The 20,926-nt window shown below is 39.4% G+C and overlaps 1 protein-coding gene across 2 annotated transcripts in view; it reads right to left on the reverse strand.

Annotated features, from left to right (window-relative positions):
• Nucleotides 1-20,926, reverse strand: part of LOC142373511 (protocadherin-15-like) — a 219,316-nt gene that overhangs the window by 94,237 nt on the left and 104,153 nt on the right. For both annotated transcript variants that reach the window (XM_075456801.1, XM_075456800.1), the window contains 5 exons: nucleotides 17,726-17,932; nucleotides 15,685-15,819; nucleotides 9,371-9,520; nucleotides 9,202-9,293; nucleotides 6,918-7,019 (listed from right to left, as the gene is read on the reverse strand). In XM_075456801.1, the coding sequence (XP_075312916.1) occupies nucleotides 6,918-7,019; nucleotides 9,202-9,293; nucleotides 9,371-9,520; nucleotides 15,685-15,819; nucleotides 17,726-17,932 (686 nt within the window). The remainder of the gene's footprint in view (nucleotides 1-6,917; nucleotides 7,020-9,201; nucleotides 9,294-9,370; nucleotides 9,521-15,684; nucleotides 15,820-17,725; nucleotides 17,933-20,926) is intronic.

The following is a 20,926-nucleotide window of genomic DNA, read 5'->3' on the forward strand; positions in this document are numbered from 1 at the left end:
AATTTGGACTTAATTCTAATTAGCTGCACAGCATAAGTTGGCTCTGACTGGTCCATCAGCGTCAGTCAGGTTTTACTTTTAAATATATTCATTCACTGTCATACTTGTATGATAAATGGATCAAAGCCCAAAGAGCCATTGAAATACCCTGGGACTAATTAGATGTTGTGAATTGAAGCAATAGCAATTTAAATAATTGAAGCATCAGTTAAACTGAACTGATGAAAATGTCCCATTAGGAAATAGTGTGCCCCCAATCCCATGATCCAATAATTTCATTCGCAGTTTAAAAAAAAAAAAAAAAAAAGCTTGAAAATTCCCATTATCCAAATTTGATATTAAGTTTGGCTCATTCTGAACATTCAGAGTGAGGAAGGAATTTAATCTGCAGGAAGATATCAAGTCCTCTCAAACTAGATCCTTAACTGAAGAGGCCAAGAAACATCAGGTCTAGCCCATGAAATCTATTTATATTTTCAGAACATTAATAACATAAATAAGTAGATAAAGGATGAAGGAATGAGAGCATCTCCAGAGTGACCGCCAGTGTTTTATTAAATTCTGATGGCATTGCTGGTTAAAACCGATTGACTGGAGATGATTCAGTCAAGGTTTCCACTGTGGTTTAAACCTATTTTTCTGTGTATTTCTGCATCCAAAAATGATTTGTTCTTCAGTGGAAAGCAGTGGAAAGTTTCTGTGCACCCAAGACTGATTTAAAGGCAAATATATGCAGCTCATCTGGATTTCTACATGAGAGGGGGAGTCACAATATACTTAGAGAGGATTCATCACTCCACATAATGATGAGTTTCAGTCCAGTTTTTTTTCAATCTCTTAAGGGCATCACTTATAGATCCAGTTCATCTGATGTAAATAGTTTTATTGTCCTCCTCCTTTTGTGCTCCACTTGTTAAGTTTCCAGAATATTCTTAAGGACAGACTGCACACCAATGTGCCGTTATCTGGTTATATGACTCAACCAAACGAACAAAGATATATTCCACAGATAATAATTTGGCACAAGAATTTTAGAGGGCCGTGATAGCTATTTTTCATGATCAATTTGAAAGATTACATAAAAGTCTGACTGGTCCCTTGGAGGCCAGAAGTGAGGTAGGCGGGGGTGGGTGGTTGACTTTGTTTTAAGTGTTTAAATGAATATGCACGTGAATAAAAAAAAAAACCTTGGCAAATATTTTCAGCATTCTAGGGTTCATCTATCTAGGACATGCAAAATATTTTCTAATCTTAATAAAATATGCATTGCAAGGTTTCTTCAAAAGTTTCGGGCTACTAACGTGACACTTGATGTAACACTTAAAAATCTGAGATCCAATCTCATAAAGAAACAGAAAGCAAAAAGATGCCTGCATTCCTGAGAGGAAGAGGAGGCAGCTTATTTTGAGTCTTTGACCTATTGTTTCAACAACACAGCTAGCAGAGAGAGATATTGATTTGTCATGCCAGTTGTGTTTTCAGCTGAGATAAACAAATGGTCTTGGGAAATCTGGAGACAATCTGTGAGCCAATCACTGGAACCACCTCAATCTGCAATGGTTCAAATTCTATTGATTTCGTAGCTACACTGCTGGAACCAAGTGTTGCAGGAGAGAGGAGTTTAGTCATTATGATATTGTTGGATAGAGTGACCTATTATAGTTGATTTTATTAGAGTCAACAAATGGTATTTTAAAATATGTACATAAGCAATAATGATTTATGCTCTGTATATAAAGATATTATCAGTTTGGTTTGACAGGATTCATTCCTTACGTAAGCTCAAAGATAGCAAACAGGGTTGCTCAATTCTTACTGCTTCATAAGCGCGTCAGATGCTGACAGTTTCAGTGCAGTTTTTATCATTCCTCACTAAATACCTTCAAATTTGAAGCTAAATTCTATCAAATGATTTAAAGATTATTATCATTAAATGATATCTGTGTCTAATGTTTATCTGGCCCTGTAGGCATTTACTAAGGATGGGATTTTCAACTTTTCAAATAATTATTGAACTATGATAAATTTGTTTATAATATTAATAATAATAATAATAATAATAATAATAATAATACATTTTATTTATAGGCACCTTTCATAGGCACTCAAGGTCACCTTACATAAAAACAAACAATTTAAAATACATAACAAATAGATAAAAAATAAAGTTAATTAAAACAGTGCAATAGTAATCACAATGCATAGGCTAATTTAAACAGGTGAGTTTTAAGTTTGGATTTGAAATGTGGTAATGTTTGTGCGTCACGGAGATCAGGTGGAAGAGAGTTCCAGAGCTGGGGAGCAGATCGACTAAATGCTCTGCTCCCCATCGTAACAAGACGGACGGGGGGAACAGTGAGATGAATAGAGGATGAGGATCTGAGGGTACGAGCAGGTATAGTAATGTGAAGAAGGTCTGAAAGATACGGAGGAGCAAGATTAGGAATAGCTTTAAAGGTAAGAAGAAGTATTTTGTAGTTAATACGATATGGGATAGGAAGCCAATGAAGCTGTTGCAAAACAGGTGTGATATGATGGATTGAAGGGGTCCGCGTGATGATACGGGCAGCTGAGTTTTGAACCAACTGTAATTTATGTAAAGTTTTCTGAGGTAGGCCAAAAAGAAGAGAATTACAATAATCTAAACGAGAGGTGACCAAACTGTGGACTAGAACAGCAGTTGAGTGAGGAGTGAGAAAAGGACGGAGACGGTGGATATTACGAAGATGGAAATAAGCAGACCGAGTAATATTATTGACATGAGAATTGAAAGAAAGGCTGCTATCGAGGATGACACCCAGACTCTTGAACTGAGGGGAAGGAAAGATGGTGGTGTTATCAAATGAGATAGAAATATTATGAAGTTTAGTTAGCATTGATTTAGTGCCAATAAGAAGAAGTTCTGTTTTACTACTGTTTAATTTAAGAAAGTTCAAGGTGAACCAGTGTTTAATTTCAATGAGACAATCAGTAAGGGATGAAGGAATTATGCGACTAATGTCTTGATCTGGAACCATTTTGATTTAAACTGCGTTATTACCACAATGAGGTGGCAATCGTGCACAAAACTGTTGGCAAAAAGCATCAAAACAACATCAGAATAGTGCTTCACCACTGCCTGGTTCCAGTATGATGCATCTAGTTCTGCGAGCTCAGGTACTAATGATGCTCCACCAAGAGAAACATGCAAAGCTGAAGTTTGCAGCTGTCAAATACTTCTGTGTGGAAGTCAGGTAAAGTTAGCATGCATCGATTGATCACAACTATACACATGTCATTTGAGAGCAAAGCACCAATACAATAATGCATCAAACAGTTTCTGACAAGCAGGACATTGTATGAATGTACTTTTGCACGTCAATTATATCATTGCATCATAAAAGAATGCAATAGAAAAACAAAAAAGCATCGTCACAAAAGGTGAATGGCCATCATTTAAGTTTTTTTTTTATGTGTTGCAGGATGAAGTACTTGTTTGAATTCCAAAAATTCTTAAAGTTTTAGGTTAAATATTACAGGTGATGTGTTATAAAGGTTTTTGCACATGTAAAAGTTCTGCAAAGCTACAAAGAAAGTTACTGTAAGGATGTTGCTCAAGTCAAAGCTTTTAATCCTGAACTTGACGATAACCATAAAAGACATTTAAATAATGCTTACCAAGCGGTTCGTTTTACCCACCACAAAATGAGTGTGTCTGCATGCCACTATTTTTGACTTATCAGAGCAGACCATATACCCCCTGGAAGAGAGGACTTGAAGAGAGAGAGCAGCAACAACTAAGCATTTCGGCAATAAGATGACAACACTTGCTGGAGCAATGGCATAAGAAATTTATTGTCATTTGTAAAAATTTAAAGTGCGTAAACGAATTCTAGTGGACATCAAAATTAAACCCTCAAATGAGCTTAATATGGACTCATAAAGGGTGTTTGGAAGATAAAACATAGTACTGAGGTGAAGGGAGCAAAGCCAAGTAAGACCTGTTGTTTACAGCAAAAGTAGTTAGTTTACACACTTTGATTGTCTTAAATTCTCCTCTACATCTTTATTTTTCAGGTATGAATGACAAAGGCTTAAGAGTTATAAAGTGAGAAGAACTCATGAAAAAGCTAGTTGCAACTTTGACAAATGAATTTATTTAATCATATCCCAAGCTTATAATTAGAGCAGCTGAGCAGATTTACAGGCCTCAGAAGCATTAAATTACTTCTCAGTTAAGTAATTCCAGTAAAATGCGGTTGTGTGACACTCATATATTACTCTGTTAGAACTCTCTCACCAAAGGTCTTGGTGGAAACATTGACACTTGCTTTGGAAGATCCGTGTTTTGTTTTTTTAGTTTCTGTTTCACGTTGTGTTTTTTACTCGAGTTGAATTTATTTTGTTGAGCTTTGTACTCTCTGTTGAGTTTACTTCCCCTCTCGTTTCACACCAGGTTCTCAGTTTCTGATTGCCGCAGCTGTTCCTCGTTTGTTATTACCTCCCTCAGTATATATGCTCCAGGTTTTCCTTTGTTCAGTGCCAGATCATTGTATGTAGCTATGTATGTTTGTAAGTTGGTTCTTTTTGTTCTTGCTCGCTATAATTTGTGTTTTTTCTTGCCATCTGTCATTTCGTTCCCCTTCAGTTCGGTTTTATTTGCAGTTTTTGTTCATGCTGTGGTGGAAATTTAAGTAAGGCATAGAGTCAGTTATTTTCTTCTGAGGAGATAAGATGCTTTTAATAATATCGTGCAAGAAAGAACAACACAGTACAGAGTTGCTCTGACCACTGAGACAAAGACAATTCAGTTAGAATGCAGGTTGTTGCGTCATCGCTCCTTTGATACAGTTGAGCGTTCTTATCTACTTTTCCTCCCTAACTACAGCCAAGGCTACATTGACATCGCTCCCAGTACCACTACCTATCCTCCTTAAAGTGCAGCTGTCTGATTCTCTATATATTCTAACAAGCCCACCATTGTATAAGAGGATTTGACAGAAAACAGGACAGGGTGGTATCCTTGCAGGAGGTTATTATAGGTTGTACACAGTAACACTCAATACAGTGCATATAAGAATTAATTTTCCTTTACAATGCCATGACAGCTCCTTAAGTTTAGTTTTTCTAAAAAAATTGTGACAAAAAATTGCCAGTCCTTCCTTCTGATAATTTTACATTTGGGTCCTCAACCTATCGCTCCACCCAAACCTGTGACTCTAGCTTACACTAGGCATGATGTCAACTTTCTTTACAAATTGTAAAGAGTGGGTTTGGTATTTCTTCAGTTGAACTTACACAGCATTGAATACAGCAGGTTTGCCTGATGTTTCAGGTTATCATATGTTTAAATATAACATTTTAGCACAAACATTTTTATCCAAGTGATCAACACTTCTAATAGTTTTTATTCTGTAGTTTTGCTCTAAGGTGAGGTCCTGATGAACACAAGCAAAATGTTCATTTTTCTTTTCCATATGCTAACTTTTCACCATGTGCCAGGGGTGCAAATTAGATTTGATTAGATTTCTGTCAGAATACGGGAGAGAAGTTGAATATTTAAATCGGTAACAGCTCAAATCAACCCTTTTAGTGAAAAAAAAGAAGAAGTCTTGATTAAATGCATCTGTCTGTAACTGATTGTTTCTTTTGTTGTGAGCTTCTTAGTGCAAGAATTCGGCTCGTTTGTCCCTTTTCAAGGACACTGCAGTGTTAATTTATCCTTTTGTCAAGCTATTCCCGGAGGCATAACACAAGGACCTAACCCATGTGTGCCTTGAGCATCAAAAAACAACAGGCTGCTGATTTGTTAGTGCAGTTTTTATGGCCTTTTACACTCAGGCAACTATTCCACAATTTTCTTTTTAGTCTTATTCCTAATAGTGGGGGTGTATTTCATGATATATAGCAAGAGTAAAAAACAAACTGGGGAGGAGGGACAAGAAGAGTTACATGAAAGATGTTTGCTAGACTACAACTTGTGGCAGCAGTTCTCTGTGAGTTCTGTTCTGTGATGTTTCTTGAGTAAAGTCAAGATATGCTCAGGAAATCAAACTCTCTGCCACTGCAGCTGCTTCATCAATTTACAGTTCAGAGCGAGTTGACCGAGTTCCAGTGGGTGCGCCGTTCGCTGGCTCGATTTACTTCTGTTCTAAAATATTGCTTGGTAATTGCAATAACTGAAACTTTTAACTGCTCTCAGGCAGACTTAAGCTACCGAATCAATACACAGAGGTTACTAAATGTTATGAGCAGCTGGTTTTTCCAAGAAATTGGAAAAAATTTGGGGAAAAGCCTGAAGTCGGGGGTTTCAGAAAGTTATAGCCCCTTATTGATTTAATTATCAAAGTAGAGATGAAAGGCAAAAAGAAGGAGGCAGACGGGGGAAAAAAGCAAAAGAAAATAAATAAAATGTCACCATATCCTGTCAAAACCTATGAATACAGAAGGTCATAGCACATTACATTCTGTTTTTTACACTTCCCAGCATTTATTTACCCACAATTGCTGACATTGTCCATTTTATGAACTGCAGACATTATAATATTCTCTCTACAAAACAAAAGAGGTATCTGGTAGTTGAGGCACCTTTTTATAAACTTTCATGCCTGGCTTCTTTAGTTTTCAAGCCTGTGTGATCCATTTTCCTCTCTTTAACACCTATTCAGACATTTTTATTCTTTAGAACCACAGTTCATGGTATGTATTTAAAACAAAAAAAAAGATATATATATATATATATATATATATATTCATACAGTATATAAAGAAGTCTCTCCGAAAGGTGAGGAAGAGAGGTGGTAAGGGAGTAACAAAGAGCCAGTGCTGATGACGGTCTGAAAATGAGTGTCGAAGCTGAGAAAATCTGATGACCTTTCATGCCTCAGCTCCTGACAGACAGAAGAAACGAGTAGTGAAGCAGACACAGAAATCCGTACCTTCTGTGGGGTACATGCCCGTTGTCCATGGCTTCTATAGTCAAAGCATAGCTTCGTCCCACAGAGAGCTCAACACCCGGTGCCACCGTTATGTCCCCAGTGCTGTGAAAACAGTTAAATAAAAAGTATATGATTATGAGCCCTCACCACACCTGGACACCCTTAGGAAATTGCCCTACACACAGACCACCTGTTTTCTCAGTAATGGCCTTTTTGCTTACGGCAGTAAATAACCATCTTTGCAGTTTTATTAATATAAAAAGGTGTCCTCTTTGATATTACCAATGATATCAACAATAAGGTGTATAAAAAACAAATCATGAATAAATAAAGATAATAGAGGAATTGTTTGCAATATCTGGGAACAGTTAAAGAAATCAAATACAGGGATATATTTCTGTTGCGCTCTGAGGTTTTAACTTTCCCTTCAAAACAAGTAAAAATTCTATGAAGTTAGAGAGCCCTAAGCTCACAGCAAATTGTTTTATGTTCCCCAAGAGTAAAGACTGTTCCTAATCTGCCCGAAACTTTTGTAGCCCAGTCTTCATTTAGTTAATGACATCACAATGAAACACAAAAATGTTTCATGGGGATTCGGCACACCCCAAATCAACAATGGGCGGTTCTTTTATCATCAATTTGCTAACCAATCAGAGCCACTGGGACTTTTAGGACATACGCATATGTATGGACTTGCAATTAAATGCTTGTTAATCATTAAGTTCTATAACAAATGTATTGTTACTGTAAAACTATGGCAGTCATGTTTAAAACAAAAAAGTGACATGTTCTTTTCAAATACTGGGGGGCACCAGAGATGATATATAATAAAGTTCACTGTGCAAAGAGCTTTTAAAAAAGAAGGAAAGATGTAAAAAAAACATGTACTTTTTCTTGTTGAGTATATATTATTAAACAATGCTAATTCACTTTTGGTTTTCAATTAAACTGCTTACAAAGCTATTTTTGAGGATTATGAGTGTGAAGACATAAACAGTATGAAACTCCAAACCAGAAAGTGTTGGAATGGTTGTGGAAAATGTGAAATAAAAAATAAATGATAATAAATAAACAGTGATTCTTACTTCAGTTAACTTTGACTTTTATTTCCCTGTAGACAGTATGAACCCAAGATTTTTTCATGTTTTGTCCTGTTAACTTAATTTCAGTAGCACTTTGTAACTTTGCCATTTTTTCTCACAAACATACAAAAGATGTCCTGGCAATAAAAGCAAAAGTGATGAAGGATTTCAGGTGTTATCCCATTATTCCTGAAAATCTGTCTTAAGGTGTGGAACAGTGCATGATTGTCAATGCATTTTTCCTTATAAAATTCTCCTCACATTTTATTTTGGGGACAGGTCTAGACTGCAGGGAGGTCAGTCCATTGAACCCTCTTTTTTCCCCCCACAGCTAATCATTTGTAATGTGTGAAGAAAGTAGTTTTGCATTACCAAGATGAAAAATGCATGGACTTGTCTGGAAAAGTTTTTTGTCTTGGAAGTGTAAATAAACTTTGACAAGGGCAATGATAACACCCCATATCATCAGAGAGTCTGGCTTTTAGACTTGTTGCTGATAAGAGCCTGGATGGTTCCTTTTATCTTTGGTCCAGATGACACAGCATCTATTTCTTCTAAAAATATATATCTTGGATACTGATTAGTCTGACAACATTACATGTTTTTACTATGTGATGGTCCATTAACATTAGGCTTCTTTTTGCATTATGAGGTTTTAAGTAGCATTTGTGGATGTAAATCTGCATTATAGTGCTTAGAAAAGGTTCCCCACAGTAATCCCTTGCACATGTGGTTGTATGAGCTTAAGATGGATCTTGATGGAGTGCCATCTGAGGGATCATGGGCGTCCATCTTAGGTTTGCTCCTTTGCCCTTTACGCACTGAAACTTGTCCAGATTGCTTGAATGGTTTAATAATTTTCTCCACTGTAGAGATAAAATGCAAACCCCCTTCCAATCTTTATTTTATGAAAAACAAACATTGAAAGGATTTGACAAACTTTGGATTATCTGCCCATCTTTGCTCCTGAAAGCCTCTGCCTTTCATGTATGCTGCTTTTGTACCAAATTATAATTAAAATCATCTGCTGACATAATCATTTTTGACCCTATTCATAAAGTAGGACAAACACATTTTGCTTGTACCTGAGCCTGTGCATTCATTTTTTTTAGATATAGATGTAACTTTTAGATACACTTATAGATACTGACTGAATGAACCGAAACTTAATAAAAAATTGCTAAGGTTCATGATCCATTTACCTGATGTTTATAAGGAACTCTCCCTGAGCACCAGCCAAGATCCGATAGGTGACCTGACCATTTTGATCTGCATCAGAGTCATCTGCTGACAGCTAGAAAGACACACACGAATAATAAATAATAAATACACACACAAGTTATTAACCAGTGTGTATTTGAAAGTGTGTACCTGTAACACAGTTTCTCCAGGCATCATATCAGTGAACAGGTTGACACTATAAGAGATATTAGGAAAAGTTGGAGTGTTGTCATTAGCATCCAACACCGTTATGGTCACGGTAACTGGAGCACTCTGCTGGACACCATCTGATGCTAACAGCTGCAGAGATGGAGAAACAGATGCAAAAACAGATCAACAACAACAACAAAATGCATGGAATCAGCGAATAGATAAATGTGTATGACGATATTCATGTTGCCCATTTAATATGTTGGTTAAAGAGGTTATAGTATGTCCATGTCAAATATTATTTTGCATCATTTCCCTTGTCCTTTTTCAGTAACTCTGCCCTTGCTTTTCATCACGTTTTAGAAATCACACACAGTGGATATCAACAGAATAGAAGTTCCATCACTGATACTGATACCAATCTTCTCTACAAGCTCATCTGCCAAGAAGCTGATTGAGTCTTTTCAAATGAAAATCACCATGTCTCATAGTTCTTTCTCCCTTTCAGAGTTTAATTTCTCCTCCAAGGCTTTCATAATGATTACAGTATACCTCTCCCTTTCAATCAATACACCAGACCTTCTGCTTTTCCATCTTTAACTTGCTGAACTTGCTTGCTTGTACACTCAAGGACACCTTAAGCCAGATATCACTCTGCATGCCCTCACAGACAAACACACACTGCCACTGTTGTCAGGTTGGACTTATCAATCGGTTTTATCAAGCAACAATCCTTTACATCATCTGGTGAGGCCCACATAGTGAAATGCTGCTCTTGGCAAAGGGCAGCATCTCTGTGCCAGCCAATAAAAAGCTGTTGAATTAGATTGCACTGCAATAAGATCAAGAAAGGAAAAAAAAGGAGAAAGGCAGAACAATAGGGAGAACAACAAAAAAGGAAATAAAGCGATCAAGGAGAAGGCAACAAGACAAAGGATGAGTCAGACAGAGACACAAAACTGATGGAAAGAAGCATACAAAGAGGGAAAGTTCAAACTCTGATAAGGATTGTTTACAGCATCTCTGCAATGAGAATCGGAGGACTTAACTATAAGAGACACTTTTTCCTCAAAGACAAACTGTGCTGTCCCAACAAAGACTTCAATCTGAATGTAACCCTTACAGAGCCTCTGGAATCCAAACTCAATATGTAGCATCTTTCCGGAGACTTTGCAAGATGAATGCTTCGTGACAAATTCATCACTAAAGGTCTCCTGGGATTTTTCATTTATTTTTTTCTCTTGAAAACAGCGACTGTTGTCATTGGCTTTCTTGCAGCTCATTATGACTTGGGTGAAGTCTGCTGACCAATCAAACCAAAGGCTGCCTTACTTGGTAGACGGTATATTTCTTACTAGCTTTGTTTGTACTGTTGTGCAGTGGTGTAACATGAAATTGACTCCATTCTCATTTTTTCAGACCAATACTAGAGCTTCTCAGTGTTAGTTAAGACACAGCCCTCGTGTTGTGCAGATTGCTGAGTGTTGCTGCTCAGGTCTCACAGGATTTTTCTAGTGTGGTTTATTGGCGATTTTTATTTTCTATTTTTTCCATATTCACACCCTCCTGCCCAGTCATGAGAGAAATATCCGTTAAGCAACCATCAAAACCACATCTGCAGTTCATGTTGCAGACGATCTTAAGCACACCTATGACCTGTCTTTATACAACTCCATCTAATCCCTCTTCTTCTGTACCTTTGACAGTTCTGCTTTTACAGATAATTCGAGTTAAAAGATGGAACATCATTTTCTACTTATTAACCTTTTCTATCAGAGCATAGACAGCATCAATTTCACATCACAGTTTAATGATCATTAAAGCAACACCAGAGAAATTTCTCAACCTTAAAATTACGTGCTTCTGACTCGTTTGAAGAACACTGATCTTTGTTATGCACATTCCCAGGCCTGAAACTGCTCTGGGGCAGAGACTTTTTTAGCCTCTTCAACATGACAAAATAATTTTGTATATGACTGTATATGTGCAGGACTGACTGTTGACAACGTCAAGATGGCATGGCAACATTTTGTTTTTTAATAAAAACAAAGAGAAGAAATGCAAGACTGAAAAAATAAAAATGATCATAGTTGTTGAAATAACTTTGATTAAAATATTTACTTTTTCATCTGACAATCCTACAAAGAACAAGCTACATACACCAAAAATATGGTATATTATTGGTTAATCCATTTTCTATATCTAATCCAATTCAGGGTCGACAGGGGGCTGAAGTCTATCCCAGCTGCCACAGGAGGCACGGATCACAGGTCCATGGTCAAAGCTCTTTTAGATCACATCTATTGTATTATTTCTTTGTCTGTCTTTATTAGGGGTGTGCAAAATAATCGTCATGACGATGCATCGCGATTCTAATTTTCGCGATCTACTGCATCGATTCTTGACGCCAAGTATCGATTATTTAAAGAAAAATGTTTTAATGGCTTTAATGATAGGGCACATGCAATTGATGCATTTCGCTGCAAGGGATGTTTGCAATATATTTTTTTTATTTATAGTTTTATAAAGCCAGTGCACTTTTTTTTTGTCTGTCCTGATCATCCCTATTTTGTTATTTTAAGTTTTATAAATCCTATGTGTAGAGGGGTAAAAAAACAAGTCAATAGTAAATTAAAGCAATAAGTAAGAAAATAGACACCCCAACATAATTTTTCACTTTGTATCTTTAACTTCTCATTGTAATAAGTTCTTTAGTGTCATTTTAGTTAGGCCTATGCAATTCCACACACAACCGCATTGGTGGCATAGAGAAGATTGAGCACACAAGAAGAATAAATCTTCTGGTTGAATGTGAAAGAAGCTCAACGTGTGTGTGTCGTCTTTCTCATACCACAGGTCAGTAAAACTGTGTTTTATGCATACATATTAGTTTCTTGAAAGAGTTAAAAAGGTTCTTAAATCGAATCTCAACTAATGAGTCGCAAAGTTCGTTTTGTAATTGTATTGTGTACAAAAACGGGCTAATCGGAGCTAATGCTAGCGGGCTTCTACACATGTGTGAGCTAACTGAGGAGCTAGCTGAAGGACATTGTTCTGGTCTTTATTTTATTTTATATGATGTTTTTCATGGGTTGTTGAAAAACCGGATAAACCATATCGTTATGTGAAGCTGTGTAAAGAGGCACAGTATTAAAGAAGCATTGCACCTTTTTCAGTTTATATTGAGAGAATAGTTGTTTATGTAAGATGTAAAATATTATTTTCTTTTATGGAAAAATGGATATTGTTAAAAGCTAAGATGCTTAAATGTTAAAATATATGTTATATATTTTTATTTTGATAGTTAAATACAAAAGGTCTCAGGAAATAGGACAAGGTATTGAGTTTAAAGCACTAACTACAAAATTAATATGGTTTAGAGAAGTAAAAGCTATTTGTGAATTAATTTTGTATTTTGACAGAATTCATAATGCTAAATAGAGCATGTTGAAAGAAGCATTGTTTGGTTTAAAGGTATATTACAGTCAATTCTGATGTAATGAAGTTAATGGTTCTCTACTGAAGTATGCGATACCTGAAGTATGTGATATCTGAAGTATGCTGCATATGAAGTGTGTTTATAACACAAGAAGAATAAATCTTCTGGTTGAATGTGAAAGAAGCTCAACGTGTGTGTCTCGTCTTTCTCATACCACAGTATCACACGTTGAGAGAAGATCATCTAACACATTACCCTCAGCCATCCAAGGTTGCCGGGTAACATATGCACTTTTTGTGTTGAGTGTGTCCAGTAATAGTAATATTTGTGTCCAGTAATATTTGTTTTAATGGCAATACCTCCAAAAGTTGTTTCAATAAATACAGTAATTAATTGATTTGCTTTGAGTTATGTATCAATTGAAGACACTATCCAGATCATACACAGCCAGTCAGCCACTGGTAATGGCTATATATATTTTTTTTAAGTATGTTCAGTGAAAATATCGCAATGCATCGTGATGCATCGCAATAATTCAAGTATCGTGATGCATCGTGATAGTATCGCTTCGTGGCATGTGAATCGTGATTCGAATCGTGACTTCTTTGCCAATACCCACCCCTAGTCTTTATGGCCTAATATCTACTCACATGAGATTCACATGAAATTGCATTATAAATATTCTTATATATATATATATATATACAGTGCACAGTGAAAATGAGTACACCCCTGTTGAAAAGTAACATTTTGAACAATATTTTAATACACACACAAGTTATTCCCAAAACGTGCATAGAGTAAGTTTAATACAACATCTGTTGAGCTTACAACAGAAAAGAAAGATCAATAATATAACTTAAATGACCTATTTGTCCATTTTTGTGAAATTATGCTGGTGCAAAAGTGAGTACACCCCTATGTTAAACTCCCTGAGAATGGGCCTGTTGGCCCGAAATGTCATGAAATGAAAAGGCATTAAAAGGGAGGTCATCGTTGTGCGTTTCATCCTTGCCTTACATTGAAATTTTACATTTTGAGTCTGCACCAGGCTAAAAGAGACGTGTGTGAGATTTGACTGAAATCCTATGGAGAGTACAGTGGAAACCGCTTATAGTGATCACGTTGGTCCAGAGCCAATTTGAACACTATAAGCGGTTGATTACTAAAACCGAAGTTGTATTACAGTACAGGTATTTCACTTATTTTTTATGGAGAATATCATCTAAATGCCATTTGTATTGTTTTTCAATGAGAAAAATTAAATGAAACGGATAGCTTCAGCATTTACTGAATTTTATTATCATGCAAGTTTAATTACAGTACTGCGCAGTGCGCAGACATACTGTAGGCTAACTCAAATACAGTACGTAACTTATTCTCTGCTGTGCCGCCGGTGCATTTTTTTTCTTACAAGTCAGAAAACAAAGTTTGAATTCAATCTGCCTTTCAGCACCCCTGCTCGGATCTGTGCTCCTCCGTGCCGGTGTTCTGTCGATTTGTGCTACTTGGCGTGAAAACGAAACTTAGAAAATCGTCTTGGCGCATGCGCAAAACCACAAAGTAGCAATTCTCGACAAGTAGGAGAAATCGAATGAACACCGGCCTCCCATTTTACAAGAACCAGCCTGGAGCTTCCAGCGGTCACACGCGCATTCAATCCGCTCTCCAGCACCCATCCTCGGACACATGCTCCTCCATGACTTCCTTTTTCCAGCCATGATTCGCGCGCTTGCTGCCCGGTGTCAACTCGTTACGTTGGCTAGCGATGCAGAAGCAGACGTCCAGAAAGGAATCAAGGGAGTAAAAAATAAAATAGCTACACGTAGTTTTAAAATGATTTTTGCACATGTTTACATTCATAAAATGGCCAAAAATGAACATTATAAGCGGATTTCTTGATCACTATAAACGAATTATTTAAACAGCATTTGTATAGAAATGATTCCGTCCCAAGCCTTTTGATCCATATAAGCGGTTGATTACTATATCCGTGACCACTATAAGCGGTTTCCACTGTATCATGATCTGCTTCAGTAGTCACAGTACATGTTGACAAGCATGTTTCTTTTGGTGAAATTCAGCTTCCTACTGTTGATGGCATCCATACAGCCCCAAACCATGTCACTCCCACTACTATGCTTGACTTTAAGCATGGGGCACTTTTCTTTGTACAAATCACTTTTTACCACCACACAGGCTTGACACCATCTAAAGCAAATTTGTTCATCTTGGTGCCGGGTTGAGGCTATAGAATCAGTATTATTTCCTAATGAAGCCAAGCAAACCAATTAAAAAGGAAAAAAATGGTCCAGTTGGTTTTAACCTAGACTTCCAAAAGCAATCTAATCATGAATAAAAGCCATATTTGTCATTCCAAAGTGCTGCAGTTTCATAGTATTACAAAAAATAAACCAATCCAACATTAAAAAGTAGAAAATTTGGAATTCTGGACTGTGTTTATGAAAGCTCAAAAGTGAAATGCACAAGTCATCGAATGCTCATCTTTTTTTTCTTCTGATTCCTTGATTTTCCTTGTCCCTTCCAACTCTCCCTCTACAGTAACTCAATGGTTTGTATTTTCTGTAACCTCTCTGTAACCCCTCTAATTTCCTCACGCACTTCTGCTGCTAATTCTTTCCAAACCTCACTTTTTCTCCCTCTTCTATTTCTACCTGCGTTCTTCTCTACTTTGCATCAAATTTTCCAGTTTACAAAACTTGAGATTAAGCTCTCTTTTCAAGACCACAGGTTTTCTAAAGGATTTAACGGGAATTATTCAAATGTATTCAGACACTTATCGTTTACTTACCCTCCCCTGCAACTGTTTTCTCTAACAATAAAACTCTACACAAATGTTAAGCCTTTACAGTACCGTGAATGTGTAGGAGTCCTGCGTCTCTCTGTCAACAGTCTGCATCAGGGTCAGATATCTTTTGATTCCAGTCGCGGATGCAGAGAAAACATCGGAATAACTGTCCAGTGAGAACTGGAGCTGAGGATCTCGGGTCTGTTGGAGACAAAGGGACCATATGGAGGCATAATGACACCATTCAACAGTCAGAGAAGAATTAATGCAACATTTTTTAACCTGGTATTTGCTTGGTACAAAAGTGTAAAAAATGACTTAGAAATAAATCAAGAAAAGATTAAATATTAATCTGTGTAAAAAGAGCATACTTGCAGATGCCTTATTTGCAAAACAAAGGAGAGTATGGATGCTTTGACAGATAAAAACTCACAGATAATGTACCTGTTTGTCTGTATGTGTGGTATTCTCAATGATGGAGAGGCGATCCCAAGACCTCCTCTGACATTACCTACATAGTCATCTCTTCTATGTGTATTAGGGCAATGTTGGTGTGTGTGTGTGTGTGTGTGTGTGAGAGAGAGGGAGAGAGCGCTTCTCATTCCAGATAAGGCTAGCTCAGCAGGGAAGGGGGGGTTGATAATATTGTCAATGTAGCTGGTGTGGATATTGAGTCATAAATAAGCAGGAGTGCACACAGACACACAAAACACATAAACACATGCATGCATGCATATACATTTATAAACATGATGGACAGTGCATAAAAGCTATTAGGACCAGTCATAATTGTTGGTGCTCAATGCTGGAGGAAAGACCAGGGTTAACGTGTTAAAAATAACTGAATGTGTATGAGTTTTCTCAAATACACAATCTCACACAAAGACACACATTATCCTCCCTAAGCCCATTCCCTGCTGGGGGGAGACTTTTAGAATGCAGTGAACCAAAGCTTGTTTTTGTCAAAATGCCTATGCTACATCTTAAACAAACTAAGCTCATGGGAATGCATCGGCGATAACAATGCTGCAGCACAGTAAATTCTTAAATTACTACTGAGAGATAATTTAAGAGGAAAATGGTTTTACTAGCAGATTCACAAGGACAATAGATAGGGCACTTCAAACACTGCAAGCCAGGCACAATCTGAGATTCACTGAAGCAAAAAGCAGGATAGAAATGGACCTTTGGAAGGGCCGATACTTAATTTCTCTATGGTGTGTTTAAGTGCTATCACAATGCTGCTAGCTCTGCTTAAACAATAGTTGCATTTTCTTTTGAGGCATGAATTTGTTTATTCAAAGAACACACAAGTGCTCTTATTATGACAGAAAAGTATTTTCCCTTTAAATACCTTCATGAACCTCAACTGAAAAAGACTTGTTTGATAAGTATAATTAATCATAGTTCAGTATGAAGCCTGGTTTTAATCTAACCCTTACTGACATGTTGAAGTTACTTTATTACTCTTTTCCCTCTTACTGACAAAGCTCTGCACAAACTATGTTCACTCGTGTTCATCGTACGAAACTGCACTGCAGATGATCCTGGCCGAAAGATGCAAATTTTTTTCAATGTTGTTAAGTCCGGGTGCACATGGAGCACGGTGCACCCTGTATGCTACGTGGCTACCGATAAATCAAATATTTAACTTTTCAAGTTAGTAGTCTATCAGTCACATATCAATGAGCATCCACATCTCTAGTAAATTGAGTGACACCATCTTTACTAACACTGCCAGTTAAAGAATCAGAGAACCCAGAAAAAGAGGTTGACACAAAACTTAGCTAATACCTACAGGCATCTCATTGGATGTCAGCTACAAGGAAAACACATCCAACAAATCACATATTGTGACTCATTGGGCGATATCGACACACAGACATCTGTTAAACATAAATAATATATAACAAATAAGAAACAGATCTTAAAGATATCCATCAATATTAAAAGTATAAGGTGCACAAAGAAAAAAATATAAATATTTGGAGGAAAGGGTTAATAATGAGTGACATTTTCATAATTTTCTACTTTAACTTTTCATTTTGCTTTATGAGTAATAGGACCATTCATGAGCTAACATTGCTCTTCTTCTGCTAATCCTCACCTCCTCTACATCATTATCCAGAGCTATGATAGCCAGTGGTGCAGACAGGCTGGTGTTCATCGAGATGGTTGTTCCTACTGGTGATGCCTCACTGATGTATCCCTGGTAACTGGTATCCAGGAAGTAGGGAGCCTGGTTGTTTTTATCCATAACTTCGATTTGGAGATTGGCAAAAGCTGGCAGGGGGTGGCCGTTGTCCTGCTCTGCCTAAAGAGGAGAGAAAGAATAATTGTTCAGCTTTGCTGTATATCTTCTGTTACCGACCTGCTTTAAATAGCGTTGTTTTAGTACAACCCATACTCCTCCATTCCGACATTTTGAGTGAAACATCAAATGAGTATAATATACTCTCTTCAACATAAGGTTTAATATAATTAAATTTTGTTGAGTATTTAGTCAGTAATAGTGCAAAGTTTTTATCATCCAGTCACTCTAAGAACAAGCTAATTTCTTTTACTCCTTGTGCGGCTGAGTATGATGAGATAAATAGTTAAAGCTATTATGAGAGCAGGAGCTCATCAAAGTAGCTTTAGTTTTCATATCAGCTACACTTACGGACAATAATCCTGTCTGCTTAGCCAGTTTACAAAAAAATGGAAATATAGATTGGCTGAGCACTGGATTACTCAGGAAATAAAAAATAAAAAAATAAAAAAAACAAAGATCTGACTATGACAACAATCTCTGCTGTGACTGTACAGCATCATGCTGAATAATGTCATGTTTCTGTTTGACTGATTTTTTTTAACCATTTTTGAGTATATCACCTATCTTCTCTATAATGCTTTGGCTCTTGGTTTCAGCTTTGTAAGATGTAATTGCCTATGTTCACTGTAGAGAAATAGTCCATAACTCATACTCATTCGCCATGTGTTCATTCTAAAACACTTTGCTATACATGGCTGATTGCCTGAATAACGAAAGTTACGTATGTAACTACGGTTCTATGAATCCTGAATGACCGCCAGAGGCGGTGCTTTCAAGCACTGAATGATACATCTCGCGCATGTGCAGGTCGAGTGTTTATACCAACAACGTCACTCGTGACCCCCTGCTGACCCCGGAGAGCCTATATCTTCCGGCAACATCAGCAGGTCAGTCCCCACAGAATCTTCTCGCGAGTATACGAGGATTCTGAGTGACAGAACGCTCTGGCGGTCATCCAGGATTCATAGAACCGTAGTTACATACGTAACATTCGTTCTATTTCATCCTTACTGACCGCCAGAGGCGGTGCTTTCAAGCACTGGATGACTAATACCAGAAATGTCACGAGGAATCCAGCACCTACTCACTTTACTTAGAGGAAGCAGCAGAGTCGGGCAGCAGGACCACAGCCAACGGGTGGGGAGTGGCAACATTCACTCGATAGAACCTGGAGAAGGTACTCGGTGACGCCCATGACGCTGCCTCACATATGTCTTCCAGGGGAACGCCCCGTAGGGCTGCCCATGATGTTGAGACAGCTCTGGTGGAGTGGCAGCTCACCCCAGCTGGCCGGGGGTGCCCACTTCCCTTATATGCCTGGGCGATGGCGTCCACCACCCAGTGGGACAGTCGCTGTTTAGAGAGCGCACAGCCTCTCCGAGGGCCACCATAGCAGAGGAAGAGCTGGTCCGACTGCCTGATACCGGCAGTCGCGGCCACGTAGGCTCTCAGAGCCCGCACAGGGCACGGTAGGCGTAACCTGTCCTCCCCCTCCGGGGGAACAAACTGTGCCAGGTGGATAGGTCTGTTGAGGTTTGATGAAGACAGCACCTTCGGGAAAAAAGCGGAGTTTGGCCATAGGGAAACCCCCGAGCCATCCGAGTTCCACCTCATGCAGGAGTCGCTCACCGACAGAGCATGCAGCTCCCCGACGCGCTTCGCTGATGCGATAGCGAGTAGAAAGGCAGTCTTAGCGGAGACCCACTTCAGCCCTGCCTGAGCAAGGGGTTCAAAGGGAGGCGAGCACAGGGCGCCGAGCACCAGGCGCAAATCCCATGGCGGGGGGGAACCGCACTCGTGGGGGGCGCACCTTTCAGGAAAAGGGACACCAACCTGTGGCTCCCCATCGTGCCGTTATCCACTCGAGCATGCCGAGAGGAAATGGCCGCCACATACACACTCAGGGTAGCGGGGGACCGGCCATCATCCAGGAGTGACTGGAGGAACTCCAGAATCCCAGGGACAGGACAGTGCACAGGGTCCTCACCCCTGTCCAAGCACCATGTAGTGAACAGCCGCCACCTCTGTTCATAAAGCGCCCGGGTAGAAGGCGCCCTCGCGTTTAGGATGGTATGGCAGACATCGCCAGAGCACTCAGTCAGCAGCGGGTCGGGCCCTGCAGTGGCCAGACCCACAGCTGCAGGCGGGACGGGTCGGGATGCCAGATCTGACCCTGCCACTGAGACAGGAGATCCCTCCTGTCGGGGAGGCGCCATGGGGAACCGCTGCAGAGCCTGTGCAGCAGTGGAAACCACGTCCTCCCTGGCCAAAAGGGGGCTACCAACAGCAGCCTGTGGCCCTGCTGGAGGACCCTCTGTAGCGTAGGGACTATCAGAGGGATCGGCGGGAAAGCATAGAGGAGAACCTCTGGCCAGTCGTGGGCCAGAGCATCCTGGCCCAGGGGGCTGCTCTCCTCTGTCAGGGAGAACCAGAGGGGGCAATGGGTCGACTCTTCTGAGCCAAAGAGGTCCACGTTTGCTTTGCCGAAGGTGGTCCAGATATTGAGCACCACCTCCGGATGGAGCTGCCACTCCCCCGGCGGAGGCTTGCAACGGGAGAGCAAGTCCGCCGTCTGGTTGCGTTCCCCGGGCAAATACATTGCCCTTAGGCTGGCTAAGCGTGGTGCTGCCCACAGCAGGAGGTCCCGGGATGCCTGCAGCAGCAGTGCAGACCTGGTGCCACCTTGGTGGTTTACGTGGGAGGCGGCCGAAACATTGTCCGACCGCACGAGTACATGTCGGCCCCTCAAGAAAGGGAGGAAAGCCTGCAACGCCCTGTGCACAGCCCGCAGCTCTAGTGCGTTGATGTGCTGTGAGCGGTCCCGCGCCGGCCACAGCCCCTGAGCCGTCCGGTTCTGCCACACGGCACCCCACCCCGAGAGGGAGGCGTCCGTCGTGACTGTCTCGTGACGGGATGCAATGGAGCCCATGGGCATGCCCTGGAGGAGAAACGCTTCCTCCACGGGGGCCAGGGCAAGAAGGCAACGGTGGGACA

Source organism: Odontesthes bonariensis, chromosome 23 (genome assembly GCF_027942865.1).
Source record: "Odontesthes bonariensis isolate fOdoBon6 chromosome 23, fOdoBon6.hap1, whole genome shotgun sequence".
NCBI lineage: Eukaryota > Metazoa > Chordata > Actinopteri > Atheriniformes > Atherinopsidae > Odontesthes > Odontesthes bonariensis.